The sequence below is a fragment of the Rana temporaria genome, chromosome 1 (assembly GCF_905171775.1).
Source record: "Rana temporaria chromosome 1, aRanTem1.1, whole genome shotgun sequence".
Taxonomy (NCBI): domain Eukaryota; kingdom Metazoa; phylum Chordata; class Amphibia; order Anura; family Ranidae; genus Rana; species Rana temporaria.
Window position 1 is genome coordinate 608,978,810 of NC_053489.1, and position 23,077 is coordinate 609,001,886.

At 44.6% G+C, this 23,077-nt stretch overlaps 1 protein-coding gene across 1 annotated transcript in view; it reads right to left on the bottom strand.

Annotated features, from left to right (window-relative positions):
* LAP3 (leucine aminopeptidase 3) overlaps positions 1-14,043 on the bottom strand; it is a 34,330-nt gene extending 20,287 nt beyond the window's left edge. The window contains exons 1-5 of the mRNA XM_040335205.1: positions 13,879-14,043; positions 11,214-11,329; positions 8,359-8,413; positions 6,628-6,733; positions 2,007-2,166 (exon numbers count right to left, since the gene is read on the bottom strand). Of these exons, the coding sequence (XP_040191139.1) occupies positions 2,007-2,166; positions 6,628-6,733; positions 8,359-8,413; positions 11,214-11,329; positions 13,879-13,977 (536 nt within the window). The 5' untranslated portion in view covers positions 13,978-14,043. The remainder of the gene's footprint in view (positions 1-2,006; positions 2,167-6,627; positions 6,734-8,358; positions 8,414-11,213; positions 11,330-13,878) is intronic.
* Positions 14,044-23,077: the final 9,034 nt, after the last annotated feature.

The window sequence follows — 23,077 nt, forward strand, 5'->3', positions numbered from 1 at the left end:
CCTTTTATAAGTGATCACATTCCTTCTGTTCTTGGCTGCACAAAAGCTGGGGGGGGGCACATCGAGCTTCCCAGTGAATGGCTGTGCAGCGGGGCAATGTCAGAACAAATCTGATCATTGAAGGAGAGCACACCGAGTTCCCAGCATAGCTAAAGAACTGACTGTGGTGTTTTCTGCTTAGTGTGGTCAGTTTTTAATAGGAAAGCAGAGGGACTAGCAGGAACACTAGGTATTTTACACAAAGGAAGCAATATAACAGGAGACTCTCATACAAGTACATGGTACAGCGGGCACATATCAGGAATATAAAGTGTTGAGGTAACAAACACTTTAAACGTTGATAAAAAAAAAAAACTGGAAGCCAATTGGTTTCAATGCAGAGCTGCAGCAGATTTTGCACTCTCCGGTTTTAGTAAATCAACCCCACTGTATCATGATTTTGGCATAGACTACATAGAGTACAAAGACTACTAAGCAGTCAAGTAACAGAATAGGCAATGACAATTTTTTGTTATTGATGAAAGAAAGTTTCCTGACGAAAAAGGCAAATCCACTTTGTACTACAAGTGCAAACTACAAATGCAAAGTGCACTTGGAAGTGCAGTCACTGTAGATCCGAGGGGGACATGCAAGGAAAATAAAAAACAGCATTTTAGCTTGCACATGATTGGATAATAAAATCAGCAGAGCTTCCCCTCATTTCAGATCTTCCCCTCAGATCTACAGGGATTGCACTTCCAAGTGCACTTGTAGTGTAAAGTGGATTCGCCTTTCGTAAATAACCCCCATTGTGTATTAAAGAAGACAAACCACTATTTTTTTTAGCCAACATACACAAAGTTATAATGCTACGGGAGCATAGGTTTCCTAATAGTTGAGTAAAACAGCATGAAACTATTAAATATTAACTACAATGTCAGGATATCTCCTACGAGCAATACATTTCAGCCCTGTGCCAAACCAAATAGGGTTGAATGTGATGATAGTCTCAATCACACAGCGCTCAGGCCATCTCTATGTTTAAAGCTCAACTCCAGGAAACTTGAAACTCTCCTTTGCAGTGGGACTGCTTTTTAACTGCTTGCCGACACAGCAGTTTTACGGCGGCAGGTTGGCTCTGCTGGGTGAGAGCACGTAGCTATACGCCACCTCGCCCAGCAGCCAATAGGGGCGCGCGCCCCCTGCTCGTCCCTGACTCCCGTGCATGTGCCTGGTGGTCGCGATCACCGCCGGGCACCCGCGATTGCTCGTTACAGAGCGAGGACCAGGAGCTGTGTGGTTCCAAAAATGTGTCAAAAGTGTCCGCCATAATGTCGCAGTACCGAGAGGAAAAAAAAAAAAAAAGCTGACAGCCGCCTAATGGCCACTACCAAAAAAATAAATATTAATAAAAATGCCATAAAACTACCCCCTATTTTGTAAACGCTATAACTTTTGCGCAAACCAATCAATAAACGCTTATTGCGATTCTGTTTTACGAAAAATATGTAGAAGAATACATATCGGCCTAAACTGAGGAAAAACTATTTTTTTTATATATATTTTTGGGGGATATTTATTATGGTAAAAAGTAAAAAATATAATTTTTTTTCAAAATTGGCGCTCTATTTTTGTTTATAGCACAACAACTAAAAACCGCAGAGGTGATCAAATACCACCAAGAGAAAGCTCTATTTGTGGAAAAAAAACACACGGCTCTCCCCGTTCTTCAGCTCCGGGGAGCGATCGAGCAGCTATAAACAAATAGCCGTGCCATCATCCCAGGTCGCTCCCCGAGGGAACCCGACCGCCGCATGTAGCGGGGGTTCCCGATCGGACCCCCCACCCGCTACAAGGCAAGGACGTACATGTACGCCCATTTGCCTGTACGTGCCATTCTGTGGACGTACATATACATGCGGCGGTCGGGAAGTGGTTAAGGGCAGCCAAATGTGTGCCTGGCTGAGAATTGTAAGAAAATTGTTGCAGCCACTCTGATAAAATATTTAACAAGTATTCCATTATACCTCCCATATGGCCTTGTAGAAACAAGTTTCTTCTTTTTCTTCTTAAGCTCATCATATTCAAACAGGCCTAGGAGGGCACCTTCCGCTGCCGCCTGGGCGTCTCCACAAGGGTCCACCTCCACTTGTTCAATTTCCATATCCTGTAGCTGTCTGCAGGCCACTGTACAACAAATCATAGAACAAAAACATTCCAAAATTTAAGAGTTAATTTCATTAGTACATTATATTTCGCTTTTTTCTGTTTGCACTTATTGTTAAGGACGTTTAGACCCCATCAACACTTTTGTGACTTAGGACTGCAAAGTCGCATGACAAGTCGTATCCCATGATTTCCATTGAGTACCATTAATATCTGTGCGACTTCAAAAGTAGTCCATAGACCTCAACATTACACAGGCATTGCTTCAAGTCTTATGAAAGTCACGATAAAAAAAAAAAAAAAAAAAAAAACAAAGCGCACAACTTTAACCACTTGGGCGTATTTTGGTACTTCTCTCCTTCATGTAAAAATCTAAATTGGTTTGCTAGAATTTTTTGAATTTTTTTTTAAGCAGACACCCTAGGGGAAAAAATGGCGGTCATTGCAGCTTTTTTTCCCCCTCGCACGGTATTTGCGCAATCATTTTTCAAACGCCTTTTTTGGGGAAAAAAAACGGTTTCATGAATTCAAAAATAATAAAACAGAAAAAGTTAGCCCAATTTTTTTGTATAATGTGAAAGAGGATGTTACGCCGAGTAAATAGATACCCAACATGTCACGCTTTAAAATTGCGCACACTCATGGAATGGCGTCAAACTTCGTTACTTAAAAACCTCCATAGGTGACGCTTTTTTTTTTTTACAGGTTACTATTTTCGAGTTACAGAAGAGGTCTAGTACTAGAATTGTTGCTCACGCTCTAACGTATGCGGCAATACCTCACATGTGGGGTTTGAACGGCGTTTACATATGTGGGCAGGACTAATACAGGTGTAAAAATTCTGCAATCACGGCTGTCGGCATTAGATCGTGCTTTGTTTACTTCCGGGTACCCGAGTGTGACGTCACAGTCATCTCTATCGTCGCGAGACAGCGCCGGCCGATCCATTCTCTGGGCCCCCCATGGCACAGGAGAGCCCGGAGAAGCACCGGATGGCGGTGGGAGGGACGTCCCCTCCCGCTGCCTATAAGAACAATCAAGCAGCGGAACTGCCGCTATGATTTTTATTGTGCAGAGAATCACCGGCGGAAGACGGTGATATCTGAATGATGCCTGTAGCTGCAGACATCATTCAGATATCACCGCACAAATTCGAAAAGTCGAGGATGTCATATGATGGTAGGTAAGTGGTTAAGGTCGCACAAGTGTGAAAGGGGCCTTAAAGGAGTTGTAAAGGAAAAAAATGTTTTTGCTGAAATGACTGTTTACAGGGTATAGAGACATAATAGTTAACAGATTCCTTTTAAAATGATTAAAAATAGATAAAAATCATATAATGTGCCTAGAGTTTGTTTCGCTTTTCATCTAGTTTCATGCTTCTGTGAAGGACAGAGACACAGAGTCAACAATACAGAGCAGGGTTTGTTTTTAAAATGAAACTGATTGGTTCTAAGGGGTTTTAGACACACAGTAATCACACCTTCTTGATTAGAGACCACAGAGAGAAGCTCCCAGTACTTTTTTCATAAGGAAACAGACAACCAGGAAGTGTCCAGAACAGAAAAGGATTACAGCAAAAAGGACATGAAACCAGGACTGCATTAGGGTAAAGGAAGCTATTTAGCTGAAATTTTTTTTTTCCTTTAGTGATCCTTTAAATCAATTTGACATTTCTCATTTTAAAAAAGTGTGCATGAAAGTTTTGGCTGTAATTGTTCCCCAAGAGCCCATTCACATCACACAGTGCCCATTATGCCTATAATGCATGCACTGGTGTGCAATATGTAGGCATGCTGCAATATATATTCTCATCATGCATTGCAGTGCTCGCTTTCTTTTGTACAGTAAGTCAGCCCTCAAATTTTTCACTCGCATCTTGTGAGTGGGAAAAAAGGGCTGGCGAGCGTGGATCACTTCAGAGAGGGGGGGGGGGGGCAAGCAGTGCCGGCAGGTGGGGTTGAACAGGAGCCGTTCTCCCAGCCAGGGGTAGAGTTAAGCTGGCTGATCAGAGAGCAGGGATTGCATGCTGTAACAGCTTTGATTTGAATTGCTGGGTTCCCGGCGCAGCTTACCATCCAGGGCTGTGGAGTCGGAGTCGGCAAACAATGCACCGACTCCTACTAAATTTAGATTGGAATAAAAAAAAAAAAAAGCAAGTTTAAATGTCCCAATTCACAAAAAGTTATAATTAATGACTTCTCTACTGTAAGAATAAAGACCAATGCATGCAGTGCCTCACGTAACCGCAAAACGAACACGTTAAGTGACCGTGAAGAAGCATGCTTTTCATGTGCTTCACTATATGGCACGCAACGCACAATTAGGAGCGGCAATACTTATACTTTCCATAGTGTTGTGTTCTGCTGTTACAGGGAACGCAGCGTCCATGTGTAACCTAGCCTCTCACTGATAAGGGATTAAGTAAATATGTTTTTTGCAGGACTAGAGAGTGAGACACTTGTATAAGTGAAGGGAATGGAGGGCCAATAGTTCAAGACTGAAGCTGTAAACCATTGGAAAAACTGCTATCATTTAGCTAACGCTATAAAAACTTGTAAACTCCGATTGTTAGCTTAAACTTTAAACATGACTATGGGATTCTCCTAGGAAAATCATGTTTTAGAATTAAAAAAAAAAAAAAAAAACGTTGTTTTCATTGTGTTTGTCTTTTGCTTAAACTGTGCAATACAGTAGACTGTTGGCTTCCCAGCCAGTAGTCCTGTGGTAGGTTGCGTTTCTTTCCCTCAAGGAATGTATAAAATACATTCGCATATTAATACAGAGGAGTCAGAGTCGGGGAGTCGGAAGTACATAAAACTGAGGAGTCGGAGTCGGAACATTTATCTACCGACTCCACAGCCCTGTTACCGTCACATATCGCCCCGCCACCTCGCCCAAGGGCCGCTCATGTCACAGTCCTGCCTCCTCACCCAGTGCATTTGATAGACAGAACACCGGTCCAATGCCAGGAGGCGCCAGGTGAGCAGGCGGGACTGTGTGAGGAGGTGGGCCTATATGTAGCAGTGAGCAGCACCATGAACTCAGCAATTCAAATGAAAGCTGTGACAGCAGGCAATCTCCACTCTCTGATGATTGGCCAGCTCGACTCTTCCTCGGCACAGGTGAGGCCGTACCGACCGGCACAGGTGAGGCCGTACCGACCGGCACAGGTGAGGTTGTTAAATGTTTTTTATGCAGAATTAAGTTATACAAATAAATATTAAGTGTCATTTAGTGGGATAATTTATGAGGGGGTGTTTTGGTTGGGAGAACTGGTTGAGAGTAATTCTTAAGGCCTGGCTAGTAGCTCAGAACTTGAAATTTTGAGCCCTGCAGTAAGGCCCCTTTCAGACGTCCGCTCCGTCTGTCCGTTCATTACAAGTCCGTTAACGGACTTTTAATGAATCACTATGGGAACGCGTCCGCTAGCGTCCACGTCAGTCGTGTTCCGCTTTTCCGAATGGAAGAAACCCTAATTTTCCTCCGTTCGGCGGAACGGACCGGATGCAGACGGACAGACGGACCGGATGCAGACGGACAGACGGACCGGATGCAGACGGACAGACGGACCGGATGCAGACGGACAGACGGACCGGATGCAGACGGTCCCCCATAGGGGAGAGCGGAGCAGAGACAGGGCGGTCCCTGCACTGTGTGCGGGGACCGCCCTATCCGCCGACAGCTCAGCGGGGATCCCCGCTGAGCTTTGGCGGACACACGGAGCGGACCGAGAAACGGTCCGCTCCGTGTGAAAGAGCCCTAAGTGATTACTATGTACTCCAGCATGTTATGATTACTACAGCACATCAGATTGCACTACGAATTGGTGAGAACTGTAGCCAAATTACCCTGTCCTTGCGTGCTTCCAGTCAACACCTAACCTGACCCACCCCCATTCTTTCTACGATGTAAGAGGAAAGATGCCTATACTTACCTATTCTGAAATCACTCCAGTCCAATCACATGGTCGGGTCACCAGCACCCAGCTTCAGTGTAGAGAAGGATCAGTTGACAAGGGATGCCCCATAGTAAGTCTGTGGGTGACACAGCGGTTGTCTGCGATCTCTCCTTACACTGAAGCCGGATCGCTAGAGAGATCATGCGACTGAACCGTCTTGTCTTCAGAATAGGCAAGTATAGACATCTTTCCTTTTACAGGGTAGATAGAATAGGCTTAGAATGGGGGTGGGAGTGTTTAAGCTTGATTAGGTTTCAAGTGGAACTCCCCTTTAATTTGTCCCCGTTTCCACCATCAGTCACAGTAAGGCAGGGGTAGGAAACCTGGGCCCTCCAGCTGTGGTCAAACTACAAATCCCATCATGCCTCTGCGAGTCATGCCTGTGGTTGTCAGGGTCTTGCAATGTCTCATGGGACTTGTAGTTTCAAAACAGCTGGAGGGCCGAGGTTGCCTACCCCTGCAGTAAGGCATGGTTCACATTGCACCACCACAACATGACCAGATGCCAAACCAAAGACCATTACCTGACACTGCAGTTCTGATGTTCTCCTTCCTCTCATTCCAAACCTCATGTTGGTTAAAACCAGCAGATTCTTTACCTAGTCCAACCACTACAACACTAGGAAACTCCTAAAAGAAACAAAAAAAGATTTTTTTAGCGCATATATAATGCAAAAACTCCAACCAAGAAGAGAAGAGCACTGGCGGCCCGGTGGATTGAGGAAAACATCAAGTATTGCAGCCTTTTCTTCTTACCCCTAGAGTTACCTAGAATTGTGGGGGTGCTGGGGGTTAGGGCGCGCAAGGGTTTTTAAAAATAAACTCCAAGCACACAGATCACTGATGTATAAGGAAGCGGTTTTACCTAACAACAGATTTGGATTTTTGTGCAACCAGTCCTGTGATTTACACAGCTCTGTCCCACGGCACAGCCCTGTAGTAACAATCTACTGCTACAGAGTGCAGGTAATGGCTGCTCCAACTTTGTCTGAACCTCTGTACTAAAATCGGAAGGTACAGGGAAATTTAGGAGTATATTAACAAGACTGCCATACAATTTCAAGATCAAATGAGTGTACATATTTCTATAACTTGCCTTAAGCCTCATACACACGATCGGATTTTCCGGACAAAGTGTTGGACTTTTGTCCGAAGGGCGTTGGCCTGGAATTTGTCTTGCATACAAACGGCACACAATTGTCAGCCAACAAACACGAAACTACGTGTTTTTTCAGCTCTTTAGCGCCACCCTTTGGACACCTTCTGCCAATGTCATGTTTGGTGAGCATTGCTTTTGAGCATGCGTGTTTGTACTTTGGACTTGTGTACACACAATCGGAAAATTCCACAACAGACAATTGTCCACAGAAAATGTTAAAGCGCGATATCCAACATTTGTCCGTGGAAAATCCGACAATTGTCTGATAGAGCGTACAAACGGTCTGATTTTCCGCCAACAGCCTTTCATCACACAATTCGCTTCGGAAAATCCGATCGTGTGTACGAGGCTTTAAAATGAACGAGAAGTGAACAAAAACGTACAAAAAAAATGTACGAAACTACTGCTGGCGACTTCTCATCAAGCCAGGTTATGTTTCCAAAGCTCACCTGAATCATCAGCAGCTGCTCAGAGAAGTTTATTTTTTTTCACATCAGGTTCACTTTATTATTGTTTAGATTGCTTTAGTAATTTTTTTTGGGGGCCCCCAAAAGGACATTATCTGCTATTAAACTTGGGCGCACTCAGAAAAATGTTATACTAGAGTTAATTTGGCCAGGAGTCAATTGACCTACCAGCATGTCTTTGGAGTGTGGAAGGATACCAGAGTACCCGGAGGATGTCTATGCAAGTACTGGGAGAACATGCAAACTCCATGCAGATAGATAGGATTATTTAGTAAAACTGGAGCACACAGAATCGGATACAGCTCTGCATAAATACCAATCAGCTTCCAGGTTTTATTGTTAAAGCTTAATTGAACAAGCTGAAGTTGGAAGCCGATTGGTTACTATGCACAGCTGCACCAGATTCTGCGTGCTCCAGTTTTAATAAAGAACCCCCAGTGTGTCCTGACCAAGAATTGAACCAAGGACCCCAGTGCTGCGAGGTAGAAATACCAACCACCAAGCCACTATTTTCTATTAAACAAGGAATAATATTATTATTATAATAAGTAAAATGGTGTCTAACTAAGTATTTGGGCTTGTGAGTTTGATACATTTGACAATGAAATTCTGCCTATAGAAAAGAATACCTCATTTAAACCATAAAATATCCGCGATTTGCCTTTCTTGAGCGAAGGTCCAGATCTGCAGGTGAAACAGACAACATACCAGTTTATTTTTGTCAAACGTCAGCGGCCATTACAAAGCCATAAAGCATAACCAACGGTAGAACTGCACAATTCTGGATAAAATTAGTCAAATTTTTTTGCTTAGAATAAATATCAAAAATAAAAATTCTCTCAACATTCTCACCGTGTAGCATCATATTTCACATTATAACAAAAAAAAAAAAAAAAAAAAATTGGGCTAACTTTGTTTCTTTAATTTAAGTGTATTCCCCCCCCCCCCCAAAAAAAATTGCTTTGAAAAGCTGCTGCACAAAATACAGTGCAATATAAAATATTGCAACAGCCACCATTTTATTCTCTAGGGTCTCAACTTATACAGTACAGACCAAAAGTTTGGACACACCTTCTCAATCAAAGAGTTTTCTTTATTTTCATGACTATGAAAATTGTAGATTCACACTAAAGGCATCAAAACTAAATATAAAAATAAATAAAATATATTTCATATTCTAGATTCTTCAAAGTAGCCACCTTTTGCAGCAGACACATCTCTAGAACTGTTAAGAGGAGACTGTGTGAATCAGGCCTTCATGGTAAAATATCTGCTAGGAAACCACTGCTAAAGAAAGGCAACAAGCAGAAGAGACTTGTTTGGGGTAAAGAACACAAGGAATGGACATTAGACCAGTGGAAATCTGTGCTTTGGTCCGATGAGTCCAAACTTGAGATCTTTGGTTCCAACCCCCGTGCCTTTGTGCGACGCAGAAAAGGTGAACGGATGGACTCTACATGCCTGGTTCCCACTGTGAAGCATGGAGGAGGAGGTGTGATGGTGTGGGGGTGCTTTGCTGGTGACACTGTTGGGGATTTATTCAAAATTGAAGGCATACTGAACCAGCATGACTACCACAGCATCTTGCAGCGGCATGCTATTCCATCCGGTTTGCGTTTAGTTGGACCATCATTTATTTTTCAACAGGACAATGACCCCAAACACACCTCCAGGCTGTGTAAGGGCTATTTGACCAAGAAGGAGAGTAATGGGGTGCTGCGCCAGGTGACTACCTCTTGAAGCTCATCAAGAGAATGCCAAGAGTGTGCCAAGCAGTAATCAAAGCAAAAGGTGGCTACTTTGAAGAACCTAGAATATGAAATATGTTTTATTTAGTTTTGATGCCTTCAGTGTGAATCTACAATTTTCATAGTCATGAAAATAAAGAAAACTCTTTGAATGAGAAGGTGTGTCCAAACTTTTGGTCTGTACTGATTATAATAAATTTATATATATATATACACACACACACACACACACACACACATACTTTGGAGGTTCAAAGTAGTTCCAGCACAAAATACTGATTTTAACTACTAGCCGACCGCGCACCGTCATTATACGGCGGCAGGTCGGCTCTCCTGGGCGAGAGCCCGTAGCTATACGTCCGCTCTTCGAGCGGCCACTAGGGGTGCGTGCGCGCCGCCGGAGGCGCTCGCCCCCGACTCCTGTGCGTGTGCCCGGCGGGCTCGATCGCCGCCGGGCACCCGCGATTGCTCGTTACAGAGCGGGGACCGGGAGCTGTGTGTGTAAACACACAGCTCTCGGTCCTGTCAGCAGGGGAAATGCTGATCTTCTGTTCATACAAATGTATGAACAGAGGATCAGTGTTTCCCCTAGTGAGGCCACCCCCTCCCCTACAGTTAGAACACACCCAGGGACATACTTAACCCCTTCCCTGCCCCCTAGTGTTAACCCCTTCACTGCCAGTGGCATTTTTATAGTAATCCAATGCATTTTTATAGCACTGATCGCTATAAAAATGCCAATGGTCCCAAAAATGTGTCAAAAGTGTCCGAAGTGTCCGCCATAATGTCACAGTACCGAAAACAAATAAAATAAATAAATAAATAAATAAATAAAAAAAAAAAAAAAAAAAATCGCTGATCGCCGCCATTACTAGAAAAAAAAAAATATTAATAAAAATGCCATAAAAATACCCCCTATTTTGTAAACGCTATAACTTTTGCGCAAACCAATCAATAAATGCTTATTGCGATTTGTTTTTACGAAAAATATGTAGAAGAATATGTATCGGCCTAAACTGAGGAAAAAAAAAATGTTTTTTATATATTTTTGGGGGATATTTATTATAGCAAAAAATATAAAAATATTAATTTTTTTCAAAATTGTCGCTCTATTTTTGTTTATAGCGCAAAAAATTAAAACCGCAGAGGTGATCAAATACCACCAAAAGAAATCTCTATTTGTGGGAAAAAAAGGACGTCAATTTTGTTTGGGAGCCACATCGCACGACCGTGCAATTGTCAGTTAAAGCGACGCAGTGCCGAATCGCAAAAAGTGCTCTGGTCTTTGGGCAGCAATATGGTCCGGGGGTTAAGTGGTTAACTTGTGAGCAACAGACCGACGTTCGTTCCTTTGAGCTAAAAGAACCAAAAAGATACATTGGGGGTTATTTACTAAAGGCAAATCCACTTTGCACTACAAGTGCAGTCACTGTAGATCCGAGGGGGACATGCAAGGAAAATAAAAAAACAGCATTTTAGCATGCACACGATTGAATGATAAAAATCAGCAGAGCTTCCCCTTATTTCACATCTACAGCGACTGCACTTCCAAGTGCACTTGTAGTGCAGAGTGGATTTTCCTTTAGTAAATCAACCCCATGGTTTCTGTTTATCTCAGCGCTGAGCAATCATGGAAATGCCAGATTAAGATCGTGGGGGGGGGGGTTGAATCAAGATCACAATTCTTTTAAATGATTAATCGTGCAGCTCTAACGGTAACAGAAGATTTACATTACCTCGTCAACTGATCTCTCAGCTTCCCAGACACAATGGCATCAAACCTGTCCCCTGCCTGAGTGAGGACCAGGTTTTCTTCCTCCTTATTTTTTTCATACACACCCAACACAAGACCCTGGAGAAAAAAAAAACACATTTGATATGCGATTTACAATTGTGTGCGGCTGTATAAAGAGTGAAGTGTATTTTTTGGTCATTAGCACTTGGATAGAGGTTTTTTTAATGGTTAAAAGCTGGCACATTATTTACAAAACTGTTCTTTTTACATATCTGATGCCACAGATTCGTTACATTGGCTTTGAACTAAATTACAGGAAAGCTGGCAGAGACAATAATGAGTTCTGTGTGTTCATGTGATTGAACACAGCCGATTTCAGCCCAAATTATTGGCTGAAATCTGCTGCCAAACTTGTGCCGTGTCCAATGACAGCACGGGCTGGGATGAAAGCACCGGCAGATTAAAATGAACCCTTACAGTGGGGCAGCGCCTAAAAAAACTATTTCATGAGCAGCTGTACCCACTATTCCTAACGCCCAGTGTTTGTTTTTTAAATGTTTACATACTTACAGACCTTACAGGGTCCAAAATTAATACTCAATGGTATTAGGTTTATCCCTCAACAACAATTCCAGTTTCTCATGTGTCCCTGGGGAAAATTATTTGCCTACTCCATCTGTATAGTGCCACCTACTGAACGGAGGAAAACCTGCACCTGCCTACACCTATCTCATAGATACACATACTTTAGACCAGTGCTCGTTTTTAATCCAGCCCTTGGGGCAATATTCCCCCCACTGTCAGCAACAGTAAGGCAAAGTTCCTCCCACCGACAACACTGATGGGGCACTATTACTCCCCCCCCCACTGACAACACTGATGGGGCACTATTCCCCCCCCCCCACACTGACAACACTGGTGGGGCACTATTTCTTCCCCCCCCACTGACAACACTGATGGGGCACTATTTCTTCCCCCCCCCCCACTGGCAACACTGATGGGGCACTATTTCTTCCCCCCCCCCCACTGACAACACTGATGGGGCACTATTTCTTCCCCCCCCCCCACTGACAACACTGATGGGGCACTATTTCTTCCCCCCCCCACTGACAACACTGATGGGGCACTATTTCTTCCCCCCCCCCCCCACTGACAACACTGATGGGGCACTATTTCTTCCCCCCCCCCCCACTGACAACACTGATGGGGCACTATTTCTTCCCCCCCCCCACTGACAACACTGATGGGGCACTATTTCTTCCCCCCCCCACTGACAACACTGATGGGGCACTATTTCTTCCCCCCCCACTGACAACACTGATGGGGCACTATTTCTTCCCCCCCCCCACTGACAACACTGATGGGGCACTATTTCTTCCCCCCCCCCCCCACTGACAACACTGATGGGGCACTATTTCTTCCCCCCCCCACTGACAACACTGATGGGGCACTATTTCTTTCCCCCCCCCCCCACTGACAACACTGATGGGGCACTATTTCTTCCCCCCCCACTGACAACACTGATGGGGCACTATTTCTTCCCCCCCCCCCACTGACAACACTGATGGGGCACTATTTCTTCCCCCCCCCCCCCACTGACAACACTGATGGGGCACTATTTCTTCCCCCCCCCCACTGACAACACTGATGGGGCACTATTTCTTCCCCCCCCCCCACTGACAACACTGATGGGGCACTATTTCTTCCCCCCCCCCCACTGACAACACTGATGGGGCACTATTTCTTCCCCCCCCCACTGACAACACTGATGGGGCACTATTTCTTCCCCCCCCACTGACAACACTGATGGGGCACTATTTCTTCCCCCCCCCCACTGACAACACTGATGGGGCACTATTCCCCCCCCCCACTGACAACACTGATGGGGCACTATTCCCCCCCCCCACTGACGGGGCACTATTCCCCCCCCCCCACTGACAACACTGATGGGGCACTATTACTCTCCCTGATACCCATTATGGGGCACTATTACTCCCACTGATATCCATTACAGGGTATTGCTTACTCCCTCTGAAACCAGGAAATTTTCTACTTCCACTGACCACAGTGCCCCCCCCCCCCCCCCCTAAAGTTTGAAGGGCAGTAAACCTTTGTTTGGAAAGTTTGGAGACCCCTGCTTCAGACAACTGACCTACCAGCATGTTTTTTTAAGTGTGGAAGGACAGGGAGAACATGCAGATGGAATCCTGTTTGGGGTTCAAACAGATTCCTCTAGTGCTGCAAGGTAGAATGCTATCCATTAAGTCACTGCGATTCATCCCATGCCTGACAAACGGGTCCTGCACGGCTCCAAAACACTGCACTTTGTCTCTTGTGACGTGATCACCCATCAATAAAACATTTGGTGGGTAATCGATGATGTGCAGTGTGCTAGAAAATATGCACATTGATTGGGAAAATTAAGGATTTATATTGAGAGTGGAGCCGGTTTTAGACCTCATCCCACAATGCTGATCAGTAGCATGTAGTAATCCAACACAAGCCAAGACCTGATCTGTCTCCCCTCCAAACTGCCTCTATAGAGTGTCCTGTATGATTATATTACCATAGACAAGGATAGCAGCTTCTGTCTGTAGACACAGCATGATAATACATGTGACATGCCCACAGAACACATAATATACAGCCAGGTAGAAGGGGCTCACCTTCCTGCCAGTGTTATAGCATTGAGCTGACAGTGACAGGCGCCGGCAGCTGCCGTGGTGAAGACTCCTCTGTAGGACACATCTGATCGGATGCAGCATGATGTCTACCAGGACCTGTCACTACACAGCTAGTGCCCTCTAACATGTGACTGGAGACGCACAGTGATGACGTTGTAGCAGAGAACCTGTACTGCCCGCCCACTGACCTATCACAAGAAAGATCACAGACCCCTCCCCTCCATCGCACTGCTTCTTCTATTATTGTAACTCACGTCTGCCACCTAGCGGTACTGCACAGAATAGTCACTGGCAGGATAGCAAGTCATGTACAAGGCACAAAGGATTTGAAAAGTACAGAAATCTACAGGAACCAATCAGAGACCATCTGTTTGTCAGCTGACCTCTAAAAGCAGGGCTGGTCCTATGTTCTTCATGTATGCATAGCTCCCAACTGTCCCTGATTTGGAGCAATGTCCCTCTTCCCCCCTCATTTGTCCCTCATTTTGGTCTGATCTATATAGTTGTATATAAAATGCACAATTTTTATCTTTCAAAAAGTGTTCCCCAGAGCTCAAACTTTCATCCAAATTCTAAATTGCTGCATTTGTATTCTTTAAAAGCCAATATAAAGGAATAGTAGGGATAAAATTAGGGATTTAATTAACTTTTTTGGTTTATCCTCTTTTGAGGGGGTGTAGCAGGGGGCGTGTCCTATGCCTACATATGTTTGTTAGTAGATGTCCCCAGGGCTTTTTTTCAGGGGGAACTCAGTTCCACCACATCTGGCTCAGATCCTTTGGTGTCTGCTCACCACAATCACTTGTAAACACAGAAGTCTGGTTTCTGTGTGTACGAGTCACAGCTCTGCACTCTGTGTGTAACCCCCTAAACTCTACACTCTGTATGTAATGCAATCCTGGTATTTAATGCCCCTTTAAAACCCTCCTACTGTTTGTGAAATCTTAAGGGTCGTGGTTGAGTTCCTGCACCTATTTTCTGAGAAGAAAAGCTCTGGATGTCCCTCATTCCCATCTCAAAATGTTGGGAGGTATGTGTATGATTTATTTTTAAGTTTGTATTTTACATTTTTGTATTATTTTATGTCCAGCACTGTATGGTAGTGTAGGTAAGTGTAGGGTGACCAGATGTCCCCGGTTTCCGGGGACAGTCCCCGTATTAAGGACACTGTCCCCGGACCAAGTCTGTCCCTGGTTTTGTCCCCGGATTGGATTTCAACAGGAGCTGGGGTAATTTCAAAGACAGTCTGAATTACACACCCATACCTCCCAACTGTCCCTGATTTCAAGGGACTGTCCCTGATTTGGAGAAATGTCCCTCTGTCCCTCATTCTCCTCATTTGTCCCTCATTTTGGTCTGATCTATATAGATGTATATAAAATGCACTTTTTATCTATCAAAAAGTGTTTCCCAGCACTAAACTTTCATCTGATTTCTAAATTGCTGCATTTGTAAATTCCAAAAGCCAATATAAAGGAATAGTAGTGGTAAAAAAAGCACTTTTGGGTTTAACCAATCTTATTTTTTTGTACAATTCTCCTTTAAGGGGGCGTGGCAAGGGGTGTGTCCTATGCCTGCATACTTTTGCCGATAGGTGTCCCTCATTCTCATCTCAGAAAGTTGGGAGGTATGCACACCTCCCCGCTCCACCGCTCCTATTAGCTTAGGGGGGTGTATTTTTTCCATTACCTGTGACCCTTCCTGATGATCATGTGCTGGTCGGAGTGTAGGGTCTATTTTTTCAGTTTCGGGCGCATGCCCATTCAGCTCCGCTCGCATGTTTTTCTGCCTTGACTCAAATCCCGGACAGCCGCCTGCCTGCTAATCTCCTCACCTTCCCCAGCAGAGTGATCTTCCTTCGCTCCACACCCATTAGTAGCCGGGGCCCAGAGAGTGAAACTTGAGAGGCTGTGAGGCGGCGATGGGCAGAGAGTGGCAGCTGAGCTCAGTGGACGATGTCCAACAGCAGGAACAGAAGGGAAGCGGATCCGATCGTGGGGCTGCCAGTGCCTTCAAGGCTTCAACACAGGTGTACTTTGGGGGTGTCTGTGAATAGACTACATTGCACTTTGTCTGTCTCTCTGGCATAATGGATGGTATCATAACTCAGGCAGCAGGCACTTATTGGTCACAAGTTAACAAAATTGGCACCCAGCAGGCAGATTATGTGACACACTGTGACAGAGCCAGCCAGAGCCATGATAGTATGTAAACAAGGCAGTTCGCCATTCTGTCAGTATGGAAGACATTATTCCTGTGTTCCTGCAAAGCAGGTACAGGGATATATGCCTTTCCTTAGTAAAAGCACCTCCCTCACAGTGAGAAAACACTTGTTAGGCACACATGTAATTCTTTGATTGCCATAGATGTTATCCCCTTCCCAGCCAGTGTCATTAGTACAGTGACAGTGCATATTTTTAGCACTGATCATTGTATTAGAGTCACTGGTTCCCACAAAGTGTCAAAAATGTCACTTATAGCTGGATTCACAAAGAGTTACGCCGGCGTATCAGTAGATACGCCGTAGTAACTCGGAATCTAAGCCGACGTATGTTTAAGTGTATGCTGAAACTGAGATACACTTAAAGTGGAGGTTCACCCAAAAAATTTTAACATTAGATTGAGGCTAATTTTGCGAAGCAGAATCGGGTGTTTATTTTAAAATCAATGCAGTACTTACCGTTTTAGAGATAGATGTTCTCCGCCGCTTCCGGGTATGGTCTGCGGGACTGGGCGTTCCTATTTGATTGACAGCCTTCCGACGGTCGCATACAGCGCGTCACAAGTTCCCGAAAGTAGCCGAACGTCGGTGCGCAGGCGCCGTATAGAGCCGCACCAACGCTCGGCAACTCGTGACGCGCTGTATGCGACCGTCGGAAGGCTGTCAATCAAATAGGAACGCCCAGTCCCGAAGATCATACCCGGAAGCCACAGAGAACATCTATCTCTAAAACGGTAAGTACTGCATTGATTTTAAAATAAACACCCGATTCTGCTTCCCGTAATTAGCCTCAATCTAATGTTAAAAAAAAAAAATTGCTTTAAACCTAGCTAAGATACGACGGCCTGCGCCGTCGTATCTTAGGGTGCAATATTTCCGCTGGCCGCTAGGTGGCACTTTAGTTGAGTTTGGCGTAGAATATGCAAATGACTAGGTACGCCGATTCACGAACGTACGCTTGGCCGTCGCAGTAAAGATACACCGTTTCCGTAAGAGGTACGCCGGCGTAAAAAATAAAGCTGCCCCCTAGGTGGCCTAGCCAATGTTAAGTATGACCGTCGTTCCCGCGTCGAAATGTAAAAATTTTACGTTGTTTGCGTAAGTCGTCCGTGAATGGGGCTGGACGTAATTTACGTTCACGTCGAAACCAATACGTCCTTGCGGCGTACTTTGGAGCAATGCACACTGGGATATGTACACGGACGGCGCACGTCAATCACGCCGGGTCACTAGTCATTTACATAAAACACGCCCCCCTGTTCCTAATTTGAATTAGGCGCGCTTAAGCCGGCCCATTTACGCTACGCCGCCGTAACTTAGGAGGCAAGTGCTTTGTGAATACAGCACTTGCCTCGCTGACTTACGGCGGCGTAACGTATATGCGATACGCTACGCCGCCTCAAAGTTATGCCAGTGTATCTGAATCTAGCTAATAGTGTCCACCACTAGGGGGGTCATTTACTAAAGGCAAATCCACTTTGCACTACAAGTGCAAACTACAAGTGCAAGGTGCAACTGAAATTGCACTGAACGTGCACTTGGAAGTGCAGTCACTGTAGATCCGAGGGGGACATGCAAGGGAAATAAAAAACAGCATTTTAGCTTGCACATGATTGAATGATAAACTCAGATGAGCTTCCCCTTATTTCAGATCTTCCCCTCAGATCTCCAGCGACTGTACTTCCAAGTGCACTTTCAGTGTAATTTCAAGTACACTTTGCACTTGTAGTTTGCACTTGTAGTTTGCACTTGTAGTGCAAAGTGGATTTGCCTTTCATAAATAACCCCCATAGACATTATGTAATCAAATGCAGACATTGTGTAATCAAATGCAGACACTGTGCCATCAATTGTCGCCACTGTGCCATCAGTTGTCGCCACTGTGCCATCAAACGCAGCCACTGTGCCAGCAAACGCAGCCACTGTGCCATCAATTGTCGCCACTGTGCCATCAAACGCAGCCACTGTGCCAATAAACGCAGCCACTGTGCCATCAATTGTCGCCACTGTGCCATCAAACGCAGCCACTGTGCCAATAAACGCAGCCACTGTGCCATCAATTGTCGCCACTGTGCCAATAAACGCAGCCACTGTGCCATCAATTGTCGCCACTGTGCCAATAAACGCAGCCACTGTGCCATCAATTGTCGCCACTGTGCCATCAAGCCGCTGGCTCTGATAGACACTTCCAAAACACACCCACCGCTGTTATTCAGATGGCCGGCGCTCAACAGTGGGCGGCAGCGGCGACAATACATAGATTCATGCAATGCATGAACCTATGTATTGTTGAGTGAGTGGGTGCAGGAGAGAGGGGGCGGCGCTCCTGCGCCCACTATGGACGCCCCACCACTGCAGGCACCCAGTCTTGTTGCTACAGCCTTGGAGTGGTGTACACTCTACACTCATATACTATACTTGTGTTTATGATAGCACCGCCATATACCCAAGTATAGCAGGGCACAGACATTCTTTTCTTTGGGAAGCTGTACGCTGGACCTAGACTATCCAGGTGGGCGAAACACACCAGACATTTATGCTAAACAGGTTCAACTGCTTGTGTGCAATAGCCCTTAAGGATACACAGTTCTTTAACAAACTAAACGTCATTCACTTATGGTTTACATCTACTTTAACATTCTGGCAGTTACTGAAAGTCTTGTATTATTGATACCACTGTCTACATTCAATGGTCTTATCTCACTTCTGCTTGCCAGAATAGCCATAGCCTGATGAATTAAGTAATCAAAGCAACTTGATACTTATAGGTGAAAGATGACTCTTTACAGAGAGTTCAGCTTTCTTTCCGCTATGTCTTACTTCTAAGCACTCAGCTATTCTCAGCAAGGTAATGTCATTGCAATGGAGGTGGGTGTAACTTATTTTATGAAGCCTGTAGCCAATGTTACATTGGTAAACTGGCACCTCAAAGTAATAAGAACGCTTGGTGCCTTCTCACTGTACAAGATTTTTTCCAGAGTACTCTGGAACCCCAAATTCGAAGGCACGCTTTTATGAATATACAGATATGTTTTTTCCCCCCACCCCATTCCCCAATGTCCCATAACTGTAAGGCCCCTTCCACACAGGGCGGATCCATTGCAGCGGAGTCCACCAGCTTAGTGGGAGATCTCTCCGTTGATCTCTGCTGAGCCAGGGGATGACAGGTCCCTCTCTGCTAACTGAGCGTGGAGGGGCCTGTCAAGCACCGCTGATTCCGCTGATGGAGAGATCGGATGAAAAAAGACAGCATGTCCATTTTCATCAGATCTCACCTGATCCGATCCGCCAGGATGGATGGCGAACGTATAGCCAGACATCTGATTTTACCGGATCGGATGTCAGCGGACATGGTCACAGCTGACTTCCGTTGCTCCAAAGACTTGCATGGAGCGCCCGTTCTGGTCCGCCAAAAAACTGACAGGCATCTGTGAATTCACCATTCACCAAATGAGAGCACACTGCTCACTCCCACCCAAAGCCATGCCCCAACTTGTTTCACCCACAGCAGGGCTTAATCATGGAGATGTTGGGGGCAAGGCTTTGGGTGGGAGTGAGCAGTGTGTACTCGTTGCAGTAAACCTTGGGTGGAGTTGAACGTCTTTGGTGTGTGGGCCGTTATTGGAAGGAGGACTACAGTAAGCGCTGAAAAGGGTTCGTCTGTCAGGTTTTACATTTTCAAATCGATGTTGCCCAATAATATTATAGAGAAGTGCCGTAAATATAGGAAAGATTGTAATTGGTACCTTTGTCCCATCAAAATGAAGTTAGAAAGGGGAAGAGGCTATGTTTGGACTTTGATGGTACCAGGCCCGGACCTGAAAAAAAAAATGGGGATTTTCAAGTACTGAATTTTGACCCCATTCCAGGCGTGTTTGCAATAGTAAAGCGTGACATGTAAGGTATCTATTTACTCGGTGTAACATCATCTTTCACATTATCACCAAAAAATGGGATAACTTTAGTGTTTTGTTAATTTTTAACCACTTGAGCCCCGGACCATATTGCTGGTCAATGACTGGGCCAGTTTTTGTGATTCGGCACGGCATTGCTTTAACTGACAATTGCGCAGTCGTGCGACGTGGCTCCCAAACAAAATTGGCAACCTTTTTTTCCCCACAAATAGATTATTAAATGTGCGTGTTCACTTCTGTCTGTAAGGACAGGGGCATTTTAATTATTATTCTTTAGTTTTGTTACGTAATAATTCACTAAGACCTCCCCTTCAGGCTGGAAAGCATGAATTCAGGAAAAAAAAAAAAAAAAGCTCTCATGCCATTGCAGCTTTGTTCCTACATGTGTGATGAACTGAGTCTGCTCAGACACTTAGAAAAAAAGTTTAAAAATTATCCTTTCTTTTTAAAAGGTCAAAATCACTTGGATGGTCATAGAAGCTTGGTTGGGTTAATACCAGGTGGAAGCACTTAAAAAGCTCACCCAAACTAGAGACTGCAATTTGTTCATGTGATTTCAATTGCTTCATTACTAGCACTGTTATAAAAAGCGTAGATCAATCAGTCCTCAGCTGCCCTCATAGGGGCAGGCAGGCAGAAATGCTGTTGCCAAACACAAATGTGGTTTGTTGCATGTTTTTGTTTTATTTTGCCAATGGTTTTTGTTTATTTTTAAATGATGTTCACTTTGATGTATTTGTCTCTGCGGCCTTATTTTATGAAAAATTTGTGAAGATGTTGCGACGTTAAACCTATGTTTATTGTGATTTTTGAAATGTGTGTGTGTGTGTGTTTGTTTGTTTGTCTTTTTTTGCTTTCCTTGTTTTGTTGACCAATAAAAATTACTTTAAATTTTTGAAGTTTGTTTTTTGTTACTTTTTCATGCTGCATATTTTGACAGCTGCAGCTGAAATAGGTTTGGGCCTAACAAATTATGTGTGATTTTTGTCTAAGCTTCTTTCCTGGTGTGTAGGCATGCAATGTTTGCCATGTTTATTCTCCATGACTTTAAAGACAAAGTGGTAAGTATTTTCTTTTTACTGCAGTGGTCCTCAGCCCTCAAGTACCCCCGACAGGACATGTTTTGTGGATTTCTCTTATCAAGAATTGCTGTCCAGACTGTCTTTTAAAGCACATGTGCAAGATGAAGGAAAACCTACAAACATGGCCTGTTGGGGGGGGGGGGGGGGGTTTGCTATTGGTGGACAGGCTTGAAGTGCTGATTTACAGCACTGTGCTTAAATCTAGCGCAAGGCAATCCTATTCAAATTGTGGGTGTTTGAGGGAAGCCAAGTGAGTGTTAGAACCCCTGCTTGTGTTTTTTTGGGGTTGAGCTTTGTGTCCCTTTTCTTAAAATTGGCTTCACTTCCTGTCACACAGCTGAACAGGAAGTGAGGTTAAAACCCTACCAGTGTCTTTTCTTGGGGACACAGGTCAATCGAACTAGTGTCCCCATTAAGCAAATTGCACTCCAGCACTGCTGTGTACACCCCAAATCATGGGTCTTCAAACTACGGCCCTCCAGTTGTTCAGGAACTACAATACCCATCATGCCTAGTCATGTCTGTGAATGTCAGTGCATTACAAGGCCTCATGGGATGTGTAGTTCTACAACAGCTGGAGGGCCGTAGTTTGAGGATCCCTGCCCCAAATGATTATTTAGTTTGGGGTTTAGTAAAGACAAAGCCACTCTGCAAGTACAAGCATAGTTGCTGAAAATGAGAGAGGAAGCACTGATGGTTTTAACATCCAATCCTGTAGAAGCAAAGTTGTTTTGTTTTCTTCCTTGCTTTGCACTTGTAGTGCAAAGTGGATTTGCCTTTAGTAAATGGACCCCAACGTCCAAGATCCCTAATAATTTGGGGTGTACTCAGCAAAATGCTAGAGTGCAATTTACATAATGGGAAACTATTTAGATTGATCTCTGTGTCCCCAAGAAAAGATATTAGTAAGGTTTTACCCTCACTTCCTGTTTGGCTATGTGACAGGAAGTGAATTAATTTGAATTAGAAAGGGTGAAGACACCTCACAAATGTTGTCACTATCAGGGGTGCAGACATCCCCAAAAAATGAGCAGATAATACTTATTTGCAAATTAATAATTTTTTAGTTAACATTGGGTGGTGTTTGTGGGGTGCCCAACACACACATTCATACATATTAACAACGCTGTATCCTGGCCTATTGGCATGGTTATATTTTCTTAGGCCTCAATAAAACTCTATGAAATTTGTGCTTAAACTAGAACCAGGGGACTGACAACTCATGGGCCCCCCGGGCAATAGAAGATTATGGGGCCCCTCTGGCTTACAGATGGCCACCACGCCAGGAGGCAGTGCAGAGGCAGGGCAGCTAAAATCTTGGGATATTCACATTAAAAGCATGTCAGTTTCGGACATATCAGGGACAGATCTAAAAAAACACAGATTTTTACATACTGTCCCTGGTTTTACTGAGCCTGGCAACCCTGATGGGGCCCCGTAGTGGCATGGGGCCCTCGGGCAGTGCCCGAGTGACTCAATGGTCAGTCCGCCCCTGACTAGAACTATAATCAACACTTTTTATTTTCTTTAATTTTGGATAGAGTGAGGGAGGGTTATAGGCCCTGTCAGTTTATTTTGTATTATCTGTGTCCAATTGGGGAGATTTGCCTTCACTTCCTGCCCCATAGCCAAACAGGAAGTGAGAGAAAAACTATGCAAATTAAGGGAGTCCAGTAACCCCCTTCCCCCTCAGAACTAGTGTGTGTGTGTGTGACCTGAAAATTTCTGGGCGGGTGATACAAAAACAGGGTGTGGCTTTGACAGGAAGGGGTGGGTCATTTTTCTATTAGGAGGTGCAGAAATGTAGTCAGGCCTAGGGCAGCACAAAACCTAAATATACTACTGCATATTAGGGCTTATTTAGACCGGATCCGATTTACAGCATGTTTTTATAGTGTGGGAGGAAACCCACGCAGGCACAGGGAGAACATGCAAACTCCATGCAGATGGTGTCACGGGCTGGA